Source organism: Protopterus annectens, chromosome 12.part0 (genome assembly GCF_019279795.1).
Source record: "Protopterus annectens isolate FY-2018-M chromosome 12.part0, PAN1.0, whole genome shotgun sequence".
Lineage (NCBI taxonomy): Eukaryota > Metazoa > Chordata > Ceratodontiformes > Protopteridae > Protopterus > Protopterus annectens.
The window spans coordinates 455,027,091-455,050,180 of NC_056746.1; the positions used below are offsets into that span (position 1 = coordinate 455,027,091).

Here is a 23,090-nt window from a genome sequence, read left to right on the forward strand (position 1 = left end):
AAAAATAGAGGAATGATAACATCTACTGGTAAACCAATTAACCATGCACAATTTATTTTAGATTTATTAGACTCTATTCAGTTACCTCAGAAAGTAGCTATTTGCAAATGCGTAGCTCATAACAAGGAACAGGATAGAATTTCAAAAGGTAATGCGAGGGCTGATACAGCTGCAAAACAGGCGGCTTCAGCTTCAGAAGTTTTTCTTTTGAGCGAAGAATTACAAGCTTCTGAGATTTTAGATTTAGAAATGTTAAAAACAATGCAGACACTACAAATGTAGAAAAACAAAAATGGATAAAACGAGGAGCAATCCTTGAGAAGGGACTGTACATCTCCAAAGAAAAGAAACCAATTTTACCATCTAACTTGTTTAGATATGCAGCTTTGTTGAGCCATGGGCAGAGCCATGTCTGAACAGGGGGGATGGTACAGTTAGTGAATCGAGTGTTTACGACGTACGGATTTACTAATTACACAAAAAATGTTTGTGCAGCATGCCATGTTTGTAACAAGCATCATGCACAAGGGGCATTGAAACCTAAGCAAGGGAGTTTCCCTACACCACCGTATCTGTTTCATACTATTTGTATGGATTTTATAGAACTGAACAAATGTGAAAATAAGAAGTACTGCCTTGTCATTATTGATATGTTTTCCAAATGGGTGGAAGCTTTTCCAACTAAAAATCCAGATGCAGCTACTGTTGCAAAAGTCCTTGTTAAAGAAATTATACCTAGATTTGGCATACCGGAAAAGATTTATAGTGACAATGGCACACATTTTGTAAACCAAACAATACAACAACTTAGTCGCTATTTCGGGATATCGTTGAAAAACCACTGTGCATACCACCCCCAATCTGCAGGATTAGTAGAGAGGCATAATGGGGTGTTGAAGAGTAAACTTAGGAAATTGATTAGTGAGACACAAAAGAACTGGGTGCACTGTTTACCTCTGGCACTGTTAAGCATGAGAACAGTTCCAAATGTAAAAGGATTGACTCCTTTTAAAGTTTTGTTTGGGAGGGCATATTATACACCTCAATGGAAACCTCTCATGTCTGCAGAGCAGGAGGCTGACAGTTCACTTGCAGGGTATATGAGACGATTTTTGAATAACAAACTTTTGCAGTTAAATTCTGTTTCAGATAAAGAGCAAATGAAATCGGAAGCAGCAGTAGCCCCAGGCACCTGGGTCTGGGTGAAGATAGTGAAGAGAAAAAAATTGGAGTTCTCCGAAGTGGGAAGGGCCGTACCAGGTACTACTGTCGACACCCACTGCAGTCAAGATTGTTGAGCGAGCATCCTGGATTCGTTTGACACACTGTAAACTGGTTAAGAACTTTGAACTGGACAAAAAACCTTGTTACTGTTGTACAACGAGAACAAAATGACCAGGTATAGAGTGAATAGAGACACTGAACAACCTCAGAAAACTTGCATGATTATTTTGATAGCTATGCTAATAACGTTGTTCTTTTTGTTGTGGCCTTTCCTTTTTCCTGCCACAAAAGTTGAACTGATTAAACGTGATGAACCAAACATAGACTGGCACCTGAACTTTAACACTTATCAGGCAATTACATGTGTGTATGCTGAGACTTTTAATGTTTCGAACTGCTGGATCTGCACAGCCATACCAACAGCATACGGGGGGTTATTAATGACTGCTATCCCCCTAGGGGTCAATGAGACCTGGAAAATCTGGTTTTTGACACAGTATCTATTAATGCATATGATAAGGTAGCACTGTATTTGCCTGTGACACAAAAGGGAATTGTATGTTTTTACAAGAATGACACAATACAAGTGGGTTGGAGCAAGTGTAATGTGACTGTACAATATAAATGTTATACCAAAGCAAACAATCTGGGTGGAACTTGTAGTTCAGATTATGACTCATTTCTTAAATCCATGCATAAGACTCTTGATCACGTGCAACATAATCCTGTACTTTTTAAACAGTTATCTGTAATAGATAGGAAAATGTTTCATGCAGGGCAGTCATTTCTTAACAAAGTAACTACTAAAGTAGAGGATTGTTATTTTGTGTGTGGTAAAAAAGCATACAAATGGTTACCTGAGAATTGGTCCGGCAGTTGTTTTTTGGGGTACCTGGTCCCGGCCATACGACACACTGCAGTCTTGCCTCAGGGAAATATTCAAAATACCTGAGATGTGACCAAGAAAACTTTTAAAAAGCCTGAAAATCCAATGGGACAGATCAAGGCGGGCTGGAAAAACCATCATACTGTGGGTACCAAACTTACGCACATGGACTTGAGTGATGCTGTTATATCGTGGGCAGGCATATTACCTGCATATGGCACAGTTAAATCGATTTGGGAGCTGCGAAAATTGTTTAAACTTCTCGAAGTGATGAGTAATGCAACTTTCTCTGCTCTTGAATTGATAACTGATGAACTAGATGCTATGAGAACTGTAGTGCTCCAGAACCGAATGGCTCTTGACTTCACTCTTGTGGCGAGGGGTGGAACGTGTGCTTTAATCAAAAAAGAATGCTGTGTGTTTATACCAGATCATCAGCATGAAATTAATGACCACCTTGAGGTGATTCAGCAAGTGTCGGCCATGACCAAACCAGGCCCAAACCCTCTGACGGACTTTTTCCAGAATTTGTTTGGGGGGGTGGGGTTCCATATTTATGAACATCTTGATTGCCATTGGTGTGGGATTACTCCTGATAGGAGTTTGTGTTTGTTGTAGAATCCCCTGCATGAAGAAATTAATCAAAGAATTTATAGACATATCAGTTTCTGAGACTATGTACCAGAGTACTGAATTTGAAGAGCTGCTAGAATGTGAAACACTTTCATAAACGTTTAAACTGAATGATTTTCTTAACTGCAAATCCTGAATGGAAGAGGTTAGGAAAAGAAGCAAACTGTTTATTCTTTTTGAAAATAGAATTAAAAAGTATTAACAGGGGGGAAATGTCAGAAAAATATGTATTAATGTGTGTATGCTTAATGCTAATTAGAAGCTAAATGAGTTAACACGTTTTTCATTCTATTTTATATGCACTGTTTTATATATATAAATTGAGTTTCATATGAGACTGAAAAGATGCTTTTTGACACTGCAGTGTGCTTTCTGAAACTTGCAAGATGCCCTCTGACCTAGTAATTGCTAGCACAGCAATATTCATGTTTATGCCTTTTGGAAATGTACTTGAGAAGCAGGTGCTTATCTGCTAGGTCAGGAGAGAATGAATGAACAATGCTATATCCTGTAAATGTAATGATTCTAAACAATCAGCTCTGTTCGAAGTATGAGAACATGTACAGCTGCAGTAGCTTAGAGATAATGTAGACAAAGGATTATTAGAGAAATGAAATGCTAGCTTTGTGCTTGAATTAACCATAGTATCTTGAATGGTAACATTGCATGTATCTAACCGGTGGTAACCAAGGCCACGTTGTTTTCCTTAGGAAGTTTCTCACAAAAATTGATAAATCAGCAGAAATTCATGAGACTAATTGTTAATAAATGATGATGAAAAGACTTGTGATTTGTTATGTCAGCTTGGTAGGCAATGTCTTATTAGAAAGTGTATAAAAATGAAAGTATTCCCTGTTTCTAGTTAGACAAACTCTGTATTAGCACGTTTTTGTCTCCTTGCTGCAAGAGTAAAGTGCCTTAACCTGAACCTACCGTGTTTTGAACATTTTTAAAGTATATTTTTCCTTTGACAAGCAGTGTCTGCTCAGAGAGTCACATTACCAAACAACTAGTCAACTAAGTAAAAAAAGTCAACATAAATATAGAGAAACCCAAAAGCAATTGAAAACACTCACACAGGATACTTAGTCAACTGGCACCTACAAGATCACAATACACTACAAACCATTAGTAAAGAGTGCTTTCAAAGTTTAGAAAGTTAAAGGCCTAAAACATTTATAATTTCATCACAACCGCTTGAATTTGTGACTTAATAACACCAAACAAAACTGTTAAGTCTTTCTTCACATTTTTATAACCCAGAAACTTCAAATGTTGATGAACATAAAAATGGCTATCTGGTTCTAATTAGGTTAAAGTTACATAGAAAAGCTAAACAAAGCAAAAAATCCCCTTCTTGACTACACATATGATGTATTCCCTCCCAATTCTTATTCTCTGGGGGGGTGGGGACTTCACCAGTATATGCCAAAATACTACCTCTCCTTGGAGAGAAAGAACAGATCCTTCAAGACTGCATGATTTCATAGCCCATAACTGGAAGGTATAAATCAGTCATTTTAAGAAATAAGGTCTAATCATCAGCAGTAAAGGTGGGTGGAGTGGGTATACATTAATTTAATAAAAAATAATACTAACTGCATCTAGATAAGCAGGTATTAGTTTTAAATGTTTTATTAGTCAAATACTTAAAGCATTCCTCATTCACTTTGAGCACATGGCCATTAAACAAAAGGCAGTTAGTCACTGCCAAGCTGTACAGATTAAGTGTGGATACAAGTTAGATGACCATTTATAAAATGATAAAAAAAAATATGCGTCCATAAGTTCTTCAATAACCCTAGCAACCTAGGTTCTATTTATAAACTCCAAATATTTACATACTGGAGATGCAAATATCAGCTCCTGGGAGCACATTTTCTGGTAATGCTCTGTAATGTTCTCTGCTACAAATATTTATAGCATCACAAGAGCAGCTGGTAAATGACATGTGACTTAAAAGACTATTTATGAACCAAAAAAGCACACCTCCTGATGTATTTGTTTTATGTATATGTATACATGTAAAAGCTTGTGTCTGTGTGCATGAGTGTGTACTTATAAGCAATCTACTTACAGGCTAGCTTGGAAGTGCACAATATCAGAAGTGTGAGTAGGCAGAATGCTGAACCATTGGGTTATACCAACTGTTTTGGCATTCAGAATGTGATTGTATGTGTGTGCATGTGCAAGTGTTTGTGAGCTGGGGTTAGAGAAAGAGCTAGGGAAAGAGACAGATGTGTAACACTTGTGTACTGTATGTATGCAATATGTGTGAGTGTCTTATTTAGTGGCATATTTTATGGAAAGGGTGTTTTGGAAGGTAAGATGTAAGCTTGGTGTTAGGGACAGGGGAAGGGTTAGGGATAAAGTTAGCACATATCAGTAAGATAGTACTAACCTTAAATCTATCCCTACACTTGCCCCAACCTCAAACCCACACATTACCTTACAAAACACACTTTCCCTAACAGTACCATGATGCAGAAAAGTGTCTTTTCATGATTTAGCAGCTGTGGTTATTTACATCAGTGTTGCATTGGTTTATTGTCAAACACTTTCACATATATGTATATGTGTGCGCGTTTATGTAGCTATGTGTATGTGTGTGTGTTATGTATATTTATGCAATAAAGCATGAGGGGGTGTGCGTGAAGCAGATCAAAGGGCATCTACCTTACAATCCCTGTGGGTGTGATAATGTCTGTACCATACACACCCCAAAAGCCTTATTGAAAAAATGGGTATCTGTATTTTTTTTTTTTTGCAGTTTGATTTTTTCATATAGTATTGTTTGTACAGTAATTATGAATTTTGTAGTACAGTTTAATGTAAAATAGTCTCTTTGCCCATTTTAATAAACTGATAACTGTGTGGAGATATAACTTTAAACTATGTAGAATTCTGATCCAAAAGGTCTGGGGCAGTCATTAAAGAGACTCTCTGTCAAACTGTATGAGGTTTTGCACAGTCCCATTTATAAGGAGGTGCTAATACTACGCAATAGTTCTGGAGGTGAATAAGACCTGTTGAGCAGACACAGTGCTCCATAAACACATATACTGCTTTTCAAGTAACACGGCCTCAAAATTATTCACAAGGATAACTGTTTTAGTGGCATCTGCAAGAAATGAAAGACACACAGGAAAGGAATAATATTCCATATCATTTTAAGCTGATTTAGGCAATAATATCCTCATTGTATCCTAAAACATTTACAAGGGTAATCATTTTAGTAGCAAGTCCCAAGAACAGAAAAAGAACATTATGTAAACAGTAATCCTCACCGGACCCACACATTTTTTTCTTAAGCAGCTTTAACTGATGGTATAATTTTTGCATTTGTCTAATTAGGTTCATATGGTAATTCTTTATGAATAATTTACTTCAACTTTAATATGCATTTGTATTTATGCTAATATATACTGTATTTTCAGATTACCTCTTAGATTAAGCAATGTCTGGCAGAATCCTTCTACTATATTTGTATCTACTTTGACTCCAAGTTATAATGACTGCTTTCTTTTGCTATAGTGACTATTTTTACTTCATGTTATTCACCTCATGTCTCTTCCTGCACTATTAGTTTCTGTTCCCTTTCTTCAGGAGGTTATTTATTTGCCTTTGTTGGCTGATAATAATAAAGAGAGTGAATGACCGCATGTGTGCACTTACACTGACGTCGTTGGTGTGCAGAGGTCAAGAGAGGTCACATGACCATGTGCTTTATAATAAAGGAGGAAGCGAGGGTTGTTCCCCTCTTCCATTTTTAACCAGATTGATTGCCTTCATGTGTGTTTATTTTCCTCTATAAATGTATATCTAATCCGACTTTCTTAACCTTAAGATGATACTGCCAACAGGTTATGGGCCCAGGAGGGAAGTAGGAAGCCGATGGCACAGGCTATGTTTCGATGGAGATGAGAAGAATTATGAGTTGTGGGAGATGAAGTTTCTGGGGCACGTGCATTTGCTAGGGCTGAAAGACGCCATTTTGCGAAATGTGCAGCAAGATGCAGAAGACAACAAGAACGAGGAGGAAGGCGACGACGATGCTGAGAAAAATGAGGAGGCATATGCAGAACTAATACAGTTCTTAGGCGACAAAATTTTGTCCCTCGTCATGAAAGAGGCCACAGACGATGGTAGAGAAGCGCTTCAAACCCTGAGAGACCATTATGCTGGGAAAGGGAAGCCAAGGGTAATTAGCTTATACACCAAATTAACAAGCCTCCAGAAGGCCATCAGTGAAAGTGTCACAGACTACATTATTAGGGCTGAGACGGCCATTACGACACTTAGAAATGCTGGGGAGAAGCTCAGTGATGGATTACTAATTGCGATGATCCTGAAAGGGTTGCCTGAAACTTTTAAGCCATTTGCAGTACACATCATACAAGATGATGATAAGTTGGGCTTTGGTGAGTTCAAAACAAGGTTGAGAAGTTATGAACATACTGAGAAATTTAATGCCAACATAAGTAATGATAATGTGATGAAAGTAAGTGGCCTTGGGGAAAGAGTAAAAGCAAAGATTATATGCTATGGCTGTGGCTAAAAGGGACATACGGCACAAGAATGCCGGAGAGAATATAAAGGCCAGAGACAGTGGTGTAGTTTGTGTAAAAACTCTAGCCACAGGGACAGTAACTTTAGAGGAAAGAAGAAAGACAATGTGAAACAAGCAACTGAGGTGGATGATCACACATTTGTCTTCAGAATAAACGAGCATCAAATTTGTGAGTTAAAATAGACAAGATTAATAGTGGACACTGGCGCCACGTCACACATAATTAATGACCTGAAAAAGTTTAAATGCTTTGATGCAACTTTCCAACCAGAGGAACACATTGTGAAATTAGCTGAAGGAACGAGAACCTGTGGGGCCGCACAAAAGAGAGGTAATGCAGAGGTATGGTTGCTAGACATAGAGGGGCACAAAGTAAAGTTGATGATGACTCGGGCACTGTATATCCCGACGTATCTACAAAGCATTTTTTTGTTAAGGCAGCAACATCCAAAGGGGCCTTGATCAACTTTAAACAAGGCCAGGACCAACTCATCTACAAAAATGGCACCAAGTTTGACATAATTGAGTGTGATAGACTCTATTATTTAGACACATATGATGAAGAAAACAATAGTGAGATACATTATGATGCATCTCAGAGCTGTTATGACATTCAAGCATGGCGTAAAATGCTTGGTCACTGTAATTTCGAAGATGCATCAAAGTTAGAAAAAGTGGTAAAAGGAATGAAAATTAAAGATAAAGTTGAGAGACCTAACCTAGGTTGTGAAACCTGTATGCAAGGGAAATTTGTACAGAGCAGAAACAGAGAACTAGATGCAAGAGCAAAAGTTGTGTTTGAACTAGTCCATACTGATTGGGCAGGCCCAACTGAGCCAATAGCAAATGATGGCTTTAAGTACACTTCAGCATTTACTGATGATTACTCGGGTGTACCATTTGTCTACTTTCTGAAAGCCAAGAGTGACACAATCAAGGCGACTGAAAACTTTATTGCAGATTCAGCTCCTTATGGGAAGGTAAAGTTTATCAGATCAGATAATGGCACTGAGTTCATGTTGAGCGACTTTCAGTCACTACTGAGTAAAAATGTTATAAGACATGAAACATCTGCACCTTACTCACCCCATCAGAATGGGATGGCAGAGAGAAATTGGAGAATACTGTTCGAAATGGCAAGGTGTATGTTGATAAAGAGTGATTTACCTAAAGAGTTGTGGACATCTGCAGTAATGACTGCGGCTTTTATTCGTAACAGATGTTATAACAAGCAAGTGGGGCAGACCCCATTCTTTATGCTAACAGGGAAGAAACCTGATCTTTCAAGGATGACAGAATTTGGATCAGTGTGTTATGCATACAGACAAGATAAAAAGAAGTAAGACCCAAGATGTGATAAGGGGATCTTTGTCGGATATGATAAAAACAGCCCATCATATCTGGTTTATTATCCTGACACAGGAAGGGTCCTTAGACACAGCTTAGTCAAGTTCTTTACTAAGAATGTAGCTGAATGCCAGATTCAGACAGACCCAGAAGAGATAGATGAAGATCTTAATACCAGAAGAAGTGTGCATGTTAAGTCAGAATCAAAAGCTGACAGTCAAGACACAACAGTATGGCAAGAAGAGGAAAGCTAGGATACACACTACTCTAAAAGAGAGAGAAAACCACCTGCATACTTGAAAGACGATGAGTGTAAAGTTGAAAACGACGATTATGTGACAGTTAATGCTGACTATTGTTACCGATTAATATGCAACATGCCGCAGAGCTTTAAAGAAGCCCTGCTTTCATCTAACTCGGAAAAGTGGGTCAAATCTATGAAGGAGGAACTTAAGTCTTTAAAGGAAAACAACACATTTACACTCACCACAATGGCGGAAGATAAAAATGCAGTGGGGGGTAGGTTGGTTTTCATGGTAAAAGACAATGCAGATAATACAGAGACTTACAAAGCTAGATATGTAGCTAAAGGCTACAGTCAAGTCGCTGGTATAGATTATAACGAAACATTTGCACCAACTGCGAGTATGACAGCTGTACAAAGCATAATGCAGATGGCAGCGCTGTATGATTTAGAATTGCGCCAGATGGATGTACAAACGGCTTATTTACATGCTCCTATAGACTGTGAGGTGTATATGGAGCAACCTGAAGGTTTCTAAAAGAAATCAAATAACAATGAAAAATTGGTTTGTAAACTGAATAAGTCATTATACGGATTGAAACTATCAGGGTGTAACTGGAACAAAATTTTGCATGATTATCTTTGTGAAAAAAGTTTTATCCAAAACCCCGCAGACCATTGTGTATACACTAGACAAGCTGAAAATAAGAAAACAGTTCTAATTATATGGGTTGACGATCTCATTATAGTAGCTAGTGACAATGAATCACTAAACGATGTAAAGGAAATGCTCAAGGCTAAATTTAAAATGAAAGATCTGGGAAAGCTAAGACATTTTCTAGGCACTGATTTTACCCAGAATAGAGGTGAAGTAAAGATGAACCAAAAGAGGTACATTACGAAAATTCCTGAGAAATTTGGTATGTCTAATTGTAAAGTAAGAAGTACTCCTTCCAAACAAAAAACAAACTTTGAGTGTGACAGTGATTTTACAGATCCAAGAAAATATTGTGAGCTTGTGGGGAGTTTGATATATATTATGACAAGCACGAGACCTGATCTTAGCTGGGTTGTAAGTAAACTTTCACAATATTTGTCACAACCGAGTGAATCTCATTTAACACTAGCCAAACGTGTTAAGATACTTGAAAGGTACATTGGACAGAGTGCTGTGTTACAAGAAAAGTGAAGGGAAACTTCAGTTTATAGTATACAGCGATGCAGATTGGGCAACAGATCAAAACGATAGATGTAGTACAACAGGTTATTGCTTTAGCCACAATAGAGACAGGCCTATTATTTTGTGGAAATCAAAGAAGCAACAAATGGTAGCTTTATCTACATGTGAGGCAGAGTACATGGCATTAGCAGCAACAACACAGGAGAGTTTGTACCTTGTGCAGCTGTTGAGTGGAATGGATGAGAAGTGCAAGTATGTGCCAGTAACAATATTTGAGGACAATAAAGGAGCAATCGCTTTGTCGAAGAATCCAGTAAGCTGACAGAGATGTAAACATGTTGACATTAAGTATCATTTTGTCAGGTCAGCACTTAATGATGACAAAACAAGCATTGAATATTGCCTGACAATGGACATGGTTGCAGATGTTTTTACTAAACCTGCTACAAAATCGAAGATTGAAAAGTTCATGTATTACATATTTGGAATGCGAAGGAAAAGTTATCCAAGAATATGTTCTTAAAATGTATTTTGTGTACAGCGTAAAAGCAAGGGGGGTATTGGCTGATAATAATAAAGAGAGTGAATGATCGTATGTGTGCTCTTACACTGACGTTGTTGGTGTGGAGAGGTCAAGAGAGGTCACATGACCATGTGCTTTATAATCAAGGAGGAAGCGAGGGTTGTTCACCTCTTCCATTTTTAACCAGATTGATTGCCTTCACGTGTGTTTATTTTCCTCTGTAAATGTATGTCTAAGCCAACTTTCATACCCTTAAGATGATACCACCAACAACCTTTTTGGATGTATCTTACTGCTCCTGACTAGGCAATGTACTTACATTTTAATGTTTAAGTGACTTTTGTACTGTAAAGTATGTTTAATTTGTCCCTCAGTTGGGATTATTGTTTTGTTTTCTTTTATTACTATGGTTTATATAGACTTAGTAAATGTATTTGAGCTGAGGATGTGTAGTTCTGGCGTCTATATCAGAAGTTTGAACGGTCAAAAGAGCGAATGCACTTTGATCGAGCTTTAAAGATCGAAGGCACTAAACAGCGAAGACATGGAACAGAGATTTTTTTTCCAGTTAAGTCATCTTTTGGAATCCTAAGTCAGATTTTGAACTGTAATAACAGCTGCTGGAGCCCCAAGTACGATATATATATTTTTCCAACGCCTACTATTAAACTAGCTTTTTTTAGCCTTTCTACTGCTTTAGCTGTTACAACAAATGTTGGATCCCTATGTCACATCAGCCTTAGCTATTAAAACAGTTCCAACAACAGTTACTATAGCTACACAGGCTAGAAGCAGAATTTCATGGAGGTAGCATGCAGGGGGAAAGTCCTGGCTCAGAGCTCAAACAGCTACTTTAACAGTTAAAGATAATGTGTTTGTTTTCTTTAAGCAGCACTGATGCTTTTGACAGAGAATTTTGATGCTTTAGAAAAAGACTTCATATTCCTGTTTTGGTGAGTTATTTGAAATGAAGTACTCTCCTTAGAATATGAACTGAAAGGGGTGGGTTTATATTTCTTTGGGTATCTTGCAGCCTCATTCACTGATCCCTCTTTACCATTCTGTATCACTTTATCCAATTTCTCCTGTATGTCATTTATTTAGTTTTGTAAAAAATTGAATGTTTATTAATACTTATTGAAAATAAACTGGAATATAAACAGTACACAAACAGCCCAACTTGTCTATTTAAGATGACACAGTCATTGACGCACCTCAAACTTCCTTCCTACCCCCACTGGAGTTTCCCAAGGTTCCATTCTTGGCCCTATGCTATTTAACATTTGCATCAATGATTTCCACTTTGCCATCCCAAATATTAAAATCGCACAATACGCTGACGACTCCACTTTAATCTACTGTGCCATCAACCTCCCAGAACTTCTATCATACACTCAAACTGCTTTCTCCACCACTGAGAACTGGATGCTCCAAAACCACCTATCTCTAAATGCTAACAAAGCTAAACTACTACTCCCCCCTCAAAATCCTTTCCTCTTGATAAAAACTCTTTCCATATTAGAAGCCATAACAATTCAACCATAGAAATTGTTCCCTATGCCAAACTACTTGGGGTCACTATAGATGAAAACCTCAAATTTGACACTCATATTCAACTAAACATCAAGAAAACACATCAAAAACTTGGCCTGCTATACAGAAACATCCACTATCTCACTCCTTCTACTAGACAAACCCTCGCCACTACCTATCTTCTTCCCTCACTAATGTATGGTGCCCCTGTACTAACTAACTTATCTGCCTCCATCTCCTCCAAAATGGAAAGTTGTTATAATAAAATTTCAAAATTCGCCATCAAAGCCAAACACTCCTCCCACCATTGCTCTGCCCTCCACTCACTAAACTGGCTAGAGCTTCCCAACCTTCTAGACCACCTCCAACTTACTATTGCCCATAGGCTATTATTTAACCCCTCTAAATGTCCTGCACTATCAAAATCCTACAACCATACACGCCTAAAAGGCCACTTAGATCTGCTCACCTAAACCTAATCACTGTCCACACACCAAAATGACCTGCCGGACAGCACCTCCTGTCCTTTTCCTTAGCCAAAAAATGGAATTCTCTCCCTCCTTCATTACGAATGCAGAAAACCCTGACAACTTCAAAACCCAACTCCATTCCTACTTGTTCCCTAATTGGAAGTGCAATTGCACTTTCCCCATCTAGCCTTCTACTCTCTCCACACTAATTGTATTTCCCATACTACTCCTATTTCCAACAACTTTGCTCCATGGATTTTACTTATTCTTTACTGTTGTCCTGTGTATATAATGTAAATATTGTAAATAGTTTGCTTTTCCCTTTTTCCCCCTCCCTAACATTTATGCTTGTTCTACCATTCTGCCATAACAAGACTCAGATTCTATGTAACCTTTTAACCAACCATGTCAATATATGACTCACATGCTATGTAACCACTGTACCTCATACTGTCTCTGTATTACAATTTACCTGTATCCATAAACCTTAATATTATCTGTTGTATCTTAATGTATCTGTGTTTTGAATCTTAATTTTATCTGTTGTATTTTAATGTTTACTATGTAATGTGGAGCTTTTCTCCCTGGGCCTCCACTAAAAATGGGCTCCTGAGCCCAGTGGACCTCCCCGGTTATCAAACTGAAATAAATAAATAAATAAATAATATAGTAGTAATGCTTAGATTTTTTTTTATATGTAAGCCCAGTTTCCATCTTTTCTCTTTCAGTGTCATTTCCAGTGTACCTAGCTCTTGTCTTATGTACATCAGGACTTGTACAGATCTTTCTCTGTTAGCAGCTCATACAGCTTAACCAAAACCCCATTAAACTCCCTCACTCTCATAATTTAGTCCTTGTTACTTAAGTATTTATTCCATAATAAGAAGTTATGTACTCACCATAACGTTCCACTTGAGTAGGTGACTTCATTTGTCTGCAACCTTTGGGTCTTGGATCCGAACTCGGATCTGAGCCGGCAACTTATTTCATAGCTTAGAGATCCGAGCTCCTAGCTCCTCCCCTTACCCATAATCCCCTGCCAACCCTGACTGACCTCAGATCAAGTTTGCCAGTATACAAAAAAGCCGAAGGCTAATACATCCCGAAGGATACCATAGAAGGACATACAGGAACAACAAATTTCTGAAGGCCAGGGGGAAGGAGGGGGGATGGTTGCAGACAAATGAAGTCACCTACTCAGATGGAACGTTATGGTGAGTACATAACTTCTTAATCTGAAGTAGGTACTTCATTTGTCAGCAACCTTTGGGACAGAGTCCCCAGCTACCTGAATCTTGGGTGGCCATCATGGAAGGATGTTCCGGAGCACTGCACTGCAGAGCCAAAGGACGCTCTCCCTCTGGAGATAATGTCCAGCTTATAATGGTTGATAAAGGTATGAGATGAGGCCCAAGTGCCCGCAGAACAAATATCATCCAGTGGAACTCTAGATCTAAAGGCCGCAGAGGTAGATACAGAACGAGTAGAGTGCGCACGAATTCCCTAAGGTGCAGGTCTCCCAGAAGTGTCATAGGCCAAGAGAATACACTGTGAGATCCATCGTGATAAAGTGATCTTAGAGACAGATTTACCTAGGTTAAATTTGGAAAAGGAAATGAACAACTGGTCAGATTGCCTGTGACCAGCAGTCCTGTGAATGTAGAAGCGCATCTAAGGAATGGAGTTTGTAGTCTCCCTTGTTCTGATACTTAGGGAAGAAAACTGGTAGGTTAATGGACTGATTGATATTGGCCTCTGAAGCCACCTTGGGAAGAAAAAAAGGATTGGTCCTGAGGTACACTCTATCCTGATGAAAGGCCAAGTACGGGGGTTTCACACAAAGGGCCTGAAGCTCGGAAACTCTTTTCGCCTAAGTAATAGCGACTAGGAACGCCATTTTCCATGACAGGTACTTAAGAATGACCGAGGCAGCCGGTTCAAAAGGGGGAGCTGTCAAGGCCTGTAAAACTAGAGCCAAATCCCAAGGGGGTACAATTTCCCTGACAGGAGGTCTGAGCAAGAAAGTACCCTTGAGAAAGGTCTTACACAATTTCGCTGTAATCAAGGGGCCCAATTCATGCCTCACATGGTAATAAGAATAGCTGCTAGTTGAACCTTGACCGTAGAGCGGCTAGCCCCCTGATGGAACAGACCTGTAAGGAACTCCAACACAGACGGTAACGGGGGTGTGAAGGGATCTAAGTTATTATTCTCCGCCCAGATGGAGAAGCGTTTCCACTTACTACGATAGACTTTCCTAGTGGAAGGTTTATGTGCTGCTACGAGAATGGCTTTAACCGGTGAAGAGATTCCGGGAGTCCTGACTAGGAGTGGAACTGGAGCAGCCACACTGTCAGCTTGAGGTTGTCCAAATTTGGGATCGGGAGGTCTAGGGGATGAGATATTAGATCCGGGAAGGGATCTAAAATCCAAGGCAGATATACCAGATGAGACCACAGGTAAGGGAACCACGTTTGACGAGGCCAGAATGGGGCAATGAGGATCATCCTGCTCCCCAACTGACTGGCTTTCTGTATGAGTATCAGCATCAAGGGCAGAGGAGGGTAGGCATAACGTAGACCGGGGAGCCAAGCATGCACCAGAGCGTCTCTCGGGGATTCCCCGATGGGGCGAATTAGAGCGAAGTAGCTGTTGCATTTCGTATTCGAGGGAGAGGCGAAGAGATCACAACAGGGTTGCCCCCACACGGCAAAAATCCGCTTGGCTACCTGGGGATTGAAAGACCACTCATAGGGGGAAAGGATGGTGCGGCTGATTCTATCCGCCAGTATGTTGGACCGTCCAGGAATGTGCATTGCAACAAGAAAGTGGTTGGTAGAAATCGCCCATTCCCACACTCTCATGGCCTCTCGTCAAAGAGGATAGGACCTGGTTCCCCCCTGTTTGTTCATGTACCAGACCACTGACATGTTGTCCGTCTGTATCGCAATAGTCCCTACTGGAAGAAGGTTCTGTAGTGCTTGCAATGCCAATAGCACCGCCCTCATCTCCAGGACATTGATATGCAAGGAGGTCTCTGTGTCGTTCCACGTGCCTTGGACCGTCTTGCCTGTGCAATGCCCCCCCACCCGAGGCGAGAGGCATCCATGGTCACTGTGGCAATGGGAGGAGGCATGGAGAAAGGACATCCCGTATGGAGATCCGGGGATTGGAGCCACCATACGAGAGCCGTCCTGCACGCCTTGCAGATGGAAATAGGATGGTTCAGGGGGTAACATTGAAACGACCATTGAACTTGAAGGGTCCATTGCAGTACCCTCATGTTCAGATGAGCCAATGGCAAAAGAGTGATTGCTGCCGCCATGGAGCCTAGAGCCCTCAGGACCAATCCCGCCAGTGGAGTTGTAGATTGGAGGATGGCCCTAACCACACGCAAACACTTAACTATAAATAAAATGTGAAAAATATAGAGTTTTGCAACAAAAAAGTTGTCACTTATCTACCACACGCCAGGAGCTCAGGAATCTAGAAGCGTACTCAAGAGTGGCAAACTAGATCTGAGGTCAGTCAGGGTTGGCAGGGGATTATGGGTAAGGGGAGGAGCTAAAATCTCGGATCTCTAAGCTATGAAATAAGTTGCCGGCTCGGATCCGAGTTCGGATCCAAGACCCAAAGGTTGCTGACAAATGAAGTACCTACTTCAGATCTGTAATTTTGCTTCTAGTCTCTGTCTAGACTTCCTGGAACACATCTCAAAAAAAAAAAAAAAAATTCAGAAAATTAAGGAAAAGAGGAAGATTTTTTTATGGTGGAAAATAAAAAATAGACTTTATCATAACTGTAACAGAAAACGTTAACAGTGCTCAGCATGAAGATCTTTGCTGAGAAAACAAAGCTGATTAGCATGAGGCACTACAAAGATAAATCTACTGCAGCATTAAAGTAGGATGTGAGGCACTCATCACAAGAAAATCAAAAGAAAGCTCCTACCAATGCTGACTTTACATGAGAGCCACGTCCATCCAGGTTTGAAGAAATGCTGGCATGAGACCACCTATGGTCTTCCTGGGGGTTGAAGCTGTAAGGATATTAAATATTCTTATCTGTGCTAGCATGACTGGCTGAAGTTTTGTAAATACTTTTAAATAATTATAAATTACCATGTGTTATATATGCCAGCATGACTAGTGATAATTTTGTAAATAAGTTTATGTTTTTTGATTATTTTGATTTATGTAAAAAGTTTGAATCAAACAATGTTCTTCTGGCTGCCCAAATGTACACATTTTAAAAAAGAATTCTTAATGTAGGTTATGCCATTCAGCTGACCTAGATGTGATGTCACTGTGTGCCAGAGCTGAAAGAAATATTATCTCCACAGCAGCTGCTTTGTTTACTTTTTAAAGTCTGATATGACAGAGTAGAATTTTCATAACAGCTTTCTGTGACTTTTTAAAAATTCTGCTATAAAAGCAGGTTCTGAGTCAGAGTTCAGTTGTTGTTGTTGTAGTCATTCATTTGTTGTTCAGTAGTCAGTTGTTCTTTTCCAGATCAGTAGTTACCACTCAGTTTGTTTTCCAGAGCTGTTCAGCAGTAATAATAGTTGTTATTCCAGTCAGTGAGGACTAGACAACAGCCTGAAGAGTGGACATAAATTCTTATCTTGCCTAGCAGAAGTAAGAGCATCATCTTGCCTTGCTGAGTTAATTAGATTAGACAAGGACAGTTAATCTTTAGATGGTTAGAGAATTATAGTTAAATAGTTAGAGTTTTTCTACAATCAGTTGAAACCTATCCTACAGTGTTATTTTCATAATTTCTGTGTGTAAAACTCTGTGGTTTATTAGAATTTGTTATTCAGTGTATACATGTTTTAAATCATTTTATTTATTATTAAATGTTTTACTACCGTTTATTGCGGCTGGTTATTTAGAAAGTACTTTTAGTAACCTGAGAGTGTTTACAATTATTGTAATAACACCAGGGCCACTCCAAAAAGCCTTACTGCTTGGATATATGCTACCACTTATATAAATATTTATTTTACCCCAAATAATTGAACACCCCTTTTGAAGGATTTTATGGTATTTGACTGTGTCAACAGTCAACATATAATATGGGAAAGAGGCCATAGCAGGTAAATCTGTGCAAGTCTTTCCCAAGAGTGTTTGCATGTGTGAATATCAAATATTTAAGAGTGAGTGTGTCAAATACCTAGATCTAGGACACAGTGCTCTGCAGTGGTTAGTGCAACGGCTCATTTGGGAATCTGGAGTGAAGCATATAGTCCAGTGTCAGGTTTGGAGAATGTTCCTGGTATAGTCTTAGGGTAAATTTCTATCCCTGCTTTCAGTGACGCTCCCTTACTGGAGACAGTGATGAGGAATGAGGCTCTTTAGTTACTGCCCTGAGTTTAAGAGGGGTCGGCACAGAAGCACATATAAAAAAATTTCTAGTTGAGAATGAAAATATATTTTTATGATTTAATGTTACTGTGACTGTCCTCATTGAAGACAAACCATCTCCTCTTTGAGACACTCTGGAATGACCCAATGAGCCACAGGATGGGTAAACTGCATATGACATGGACACATTCAAGAGATCCATAAGCAAAAGAAAAAAAAAGATTTATAACTTATTTCCCTCTTTGGAATAAACGCCCTTCACCTTGAAATGGCCCAAGTCTCTAATATGTTTAAAAAAAGCTTTGAAGAATACATGGGTACATGTAAATTTCAAAATGAGACAATGGTAATCAAGACTATCAAAGCTTATGATGGCTTAGGCTTGTTGCAAACCTGTGAACTTATACTATTATAGCAACAATGCTCTAGAAAAATGACATGCAAATTCTCAGGGAAAAAAAATTATGTCAGCAGATCATGATCCACTTTTAAGTAATACATTAAAAAGCAAATGTGCTGCTTTCGACAAATGTGATCTTAAAAATGTTCTTACTGCTCTTTTAATGAAGTCCCAGAGTTCTCAGCTGCTGCTGTTCTGAGCTGCTGGTTTTCTTCTTTTAGCTCATTGATTTTCTGTTGTAGCACTTTTATTTCCATGCTAAATGCAAATAAATGAAAATTAAATGTTTAAAAGTGATAGAAGAACTTCTTAATATGTGAAACAGTAAAAACAGTTTGTTTTTTTGCAACTAGCTGTGGTCCCAGTTTTGCAAAGTCTGTAAGCATACAAAAGGAAGTATTAAATAAAAACACGTAAGTAAAGATCTAGGACAGCACAGTGGCTCAGCGATTTGTTAGGACTGCTGCCTCAAACAGCTTGGTTTTCCAGTTATGGTGCTGTCTGCATAGCTTCTTTGCAGAATTTGCATGTCCTCCCCGAGTCTCTGCTGTTTTTGCACTGGTGCTCTGGTTTCTTCTCAGACTACAAAGACACGCAGAGCAAGTGAACCGTCAAGTCCTCCACATTGCGTGTGTGTGTGTGTGTGTGTGTGTGTGTGTGTGTGTGTGTGTGTCTGATGATGGAATAGCATAATGTACATATACACAAATCAACTGTCCCTAATTTTGTCACATATCCCTCATAATATCTTTGATTTTCTGGTAAATCACTGAGGATTACAGTCAGCAATGACATAGTTTCATGCTTCTTCTTGTTCAGAAAATGCATATTGATGCAAAAATGAAAGCTGGTTCCTCTGATGGGACTCAGATGTAGCTTGGATCCTGCCTCAGTACATTTCAACGTTTGGATTCACTCCTCCACTACCTAGAATTCTCCTTCAACCCTTAAAATACCTCAGATCGAATGTGCCTTACATGATAATATATATTTGAAGTACTGAGAACACTAAAGATCATGTTCCTTACAACAAAACAAGGAAGGGATGGATCCAATGTGAAGGGTACAGGGAACAAACCTGTTGAGGTTTTCAGAAGCAAGACTCTCCTGGAGTACCACCCATTCTTCAAGGTACAGCAAGTTACAATTTGGGAGGGGGAAGGGTGGGAGATGTTAAACCAGAGGAAAATAGGACAACATGGATCTATTGATACGGTGAGTACATAGCTTTCATATCAGATGTTGTCCATTTTCATCTGATTCAACAGATGGGACAGAGCTTCAGCTACAAAAATGTCTGGGTGGTATTAAGGAAGGATGTTCTGAGAACAGCAAAGTCAAATCAGGTATGAGACTTGGATCATACATACAGTTTATATTGAGACACAAAAGTATGTATGGTAGACCAGGTAGCAGCAAAACAAATCTCATCGACTGGGAAGTGATGTTGAAAAAAGTGGAAGTTGCCACTGCCCTTGCCATATCATCTGTCAGTTGTTTGGTTAATGATAAACCCAAGTTGCCATAAACAAATGTAATACAGTTTGAGAGCAATCTTGAGAGAGTGACCTTAGAGATACCATGTCCCAGTTTCACCTTGGGAAATGCAATGAATAATTGGTCCAATTTTGTGAAGTCTTTAGTTCTATGTAGGCAGAACCTCAGTTGTCAATGAACATCAAGCTAAATGCAACTTTGGAAAGAAAACTGGTAGATTAACAAACTGATGTAAGTTGGATTCAGAAGTCATCTATGGAATAAAGGGTGGGTTTGGTTTTAGAAAGACCCAGTCTTTATGAAAAAAAAAACAGATATGCTGGTTTGAATGAGAGAGCCTGTAAGTCTGAAATTCTCTTCACAGAAGTAACTGCTACCAAAAAGATTGTATTCCATGTTAAGAACTTAAGGCCCTTCACTGTAATATTCCATGGAGGAACTGGGTCCCTTTAAGAAAAGTCTTAGAAACCTTTAAACAGGCTAAGAGAGTCTCATTGTGGCCTAAGTGAAAATTAGAAATGGCTGCAAGTTAGATTGTGCATAAGCTAGAACCTGTTTGGAACAATTCTGACAAGAGCTCTAAAATGGAAGGAAGGGGTGAAGAAAAGTGATCTAAACCCTTTCCTGTAGCCCAAAAGGAAAATTGTTTCCAGTTCATTTGGTATACTCTCCTGCTGCTAGACTTCTGTGAAGCTGTAAAGATATGAACTATGTTATCTGAAAATGTGGCATAGTTAAGATTGGTGTAACCAAGTGGCTAATTTCAAGGTTTCCAGGTCTTGCGAAGGATGCCCAGAAGTATGGGATATGAGATTTGGATGGTATAGCAGTGTCCAGGGTGGAAGTATGAGGTGAGATCAAATGTACAGAAGCCAGACTTGTTGAGGCCAATATGGGGCAATGCGACCTACATTCGCCTTGAGCCTTTTGGATTTCTGAATGAATTTCATGATCAACAGCACAAGAGGAAAGGCATAAAGGAGACCGGGGGGGCCAACTGTGAATCAGAGTGTCCATTGGTGACTGACTCTGAGGAAGGATTAGGGCAAAGTAACTACTGCACTTATTGTTTAAGTAGGACACAAACAGGTTGCAGCAAGGTTGGCCCCAGTGGTGAAAGAAGTCATTCACCAAAGACAGATTGAGGGACCATTTCTGAGGCAAAAGAATGCACCTGCTTAACCCGTACACTAGTATGTTGGAAGTCTCCAGTATATGTGTTGCTTACAGAAAGTGAAAGGAAGACATTGACAACTGCCATATACTCGTGGCTTCTCGACATAAAGGGTATGATCTGGTTCCTTCCTGCTTGCTGATGTACCAGACTACATGTGGTCTGTATGTATTGAAATCAAACCCACCAGAAGAGAGTCTTGAAATGCCTGCAACACCAACACAACTGCTCTGATTTCCAGGACACTGATGTGAAGGTTGGTCTCTAATAGTATACAAGTACCCTGAACAGCCTTGCCCTTATAATGCTCACCCCCCCCCACTAAAAGAGAAGTGTCCGTGGTAACTACAGCAATAGGATGAGGGGGACAGAAAGGGCATCCCACTAACAACTCTGTGGATGAGGTCCACCATGCAATGTGAGCTCTGCACATGGGTTTAAGTCTGACTGAGGTGCTGAGGCAATGGTAAAGTTGTGACCACTGAACTGATAGGGTAAACCTAAGGACTCCCATGTGAAATCTCAACAGAGAGGTCAAGGGGATCGCAGAAGCCATAAGCCCTGGAAGTTTCAGTATTAGTCCTGCTGGGGCTGATGGGTGGAATAGCACCTGGTTTGCTGCTTGTCGAATGAAGAGAATCCTGTACTGTGGCAAGGTGGTTATTTTAGTTGTAGCCAACTGGCATCCAATAAACTCTATGGATTGAGTTGGGATCAATTAGCTCTTTTTCAGATTTACGGTAGCCCCTAAGCTGTAAAGCAACTGGAGTAAAAGGTCCCTTGGCTGGATCAATAGATACCTGGTCAGAGTGGTTAGGAGCCAGTCATTCAACTGGAATATCTGGAACTCTTACAGTCTGAGGTAGGCTAACACTACTGCTTTGCATTTGGTAAACACCCTGGGAGCTATCACAAGTCTGAAAGGCAGAGCTCTGAATTGAAAATGATTGGTTTCCACCTGAAATGGAAGAATATCCTGGAGTGCCTGTTTATCTTTACATGATAGGAGGCATCTTGGAGATCTATTGAACACACCCAATTGCACTTCCTGATTAGAGGTAAAATGGACTGAACCATGACCATCCAGAATTTTGTCTACTTCGCAAATTGATTTAGATGACTTAGGTCCAGAATCTGTCTTAGGGCTCCTGTCTTTTTTGGGAACTAAATAGAACCTAGAGTAGACTCCAGATCCTACCTGGTCTGGTAGGACCTGATGGATGGCCCTTTTTCAACAGCCTTTCACCTCTGCTGTTGCAGGTTGCACTTGATGGGGTGGCACAAAGTGAATCCTTGTTTTCGTATGAGGTTGGAAGAGAAATAGAATTGTGCATCCTCTGGTTATTCTCCTCAACACCCAAGAGTCTGAAGTGATGGCCTGACAGGTTTGAAGATATAAGGATAAATGCACCCAAATGCCTCTAGAGTGTGGCAAGTGGGCAACCCTTCGGGAGCACTGAAAGGATTTCTCTGAGAAGGGACTGCAACATCCTTGGTTTTGAGGGCAGCCTCTATTCCTAGGGTGACATCCATTAAAATTACCCCCTAATTTCCCCCAGAGGGGGGTTGTCTGAGGAAGCATCTTGGTTAAAACCCTGAGATTTTCTGAAATACATCTTCTTTCCTCCTAGCTGTTTCTTGGAGAAGGTTCTTTGAGGAGTACAGAAATAGATTCCAATGGCAGACAGGGTCTTACCATCCTGCTCACGTCCTGTGTTTCCTTGACCTTTGGTCCAAAGTGGAACCATCAAAGGGGGCATTAATAAAGGACATCTTAAAGCCTTTTGCAAAATCACAAAACTGCATCCAGGCATAATGGCATACAGCTATGCCGGTACCTGTTACCTTAGCTGTTTCATCAGCTCTGTTGGAAACATTACAGAGGGATTTAAGGTAGATAGTTGGGATTCCACATTCTTCTGGATATCCACTAGCAAATTAACTGAAAAAAAAAAATTGCTTATCTCCTCTGTGAATTCTCTTTGGAAATGGGTAATGTGGACAAGATAGTTCAGTGCTCTCAAGGAAAGGATTGCTAAAGTA

At 39.7% G+C, this 23,090-nt stretch overlaps 1 protein-coding gene across 1 annotated transcript in view; it reads right to left on the reverse strand.

Annotated features, from left to right (window-relative positions):
- IQCE (IQ motif containing E) overlaps positions 1-23,090 on the reverse strand; it is a 2,620,731-nt gene that overhangs the window by 1,221,233 nt on the left and 1,376,408 nt on the right. The window contains exon 15 of the mRNA XM_044089561.1: positions 18,530-18,634. Coding sequence (XP_043945496.1) covers positions 18,530-18,634 — 105 coding nt within the window. The remainder of the gene's footprint in view (positions 1-18,529; positions 18,635-23,090) is intronic.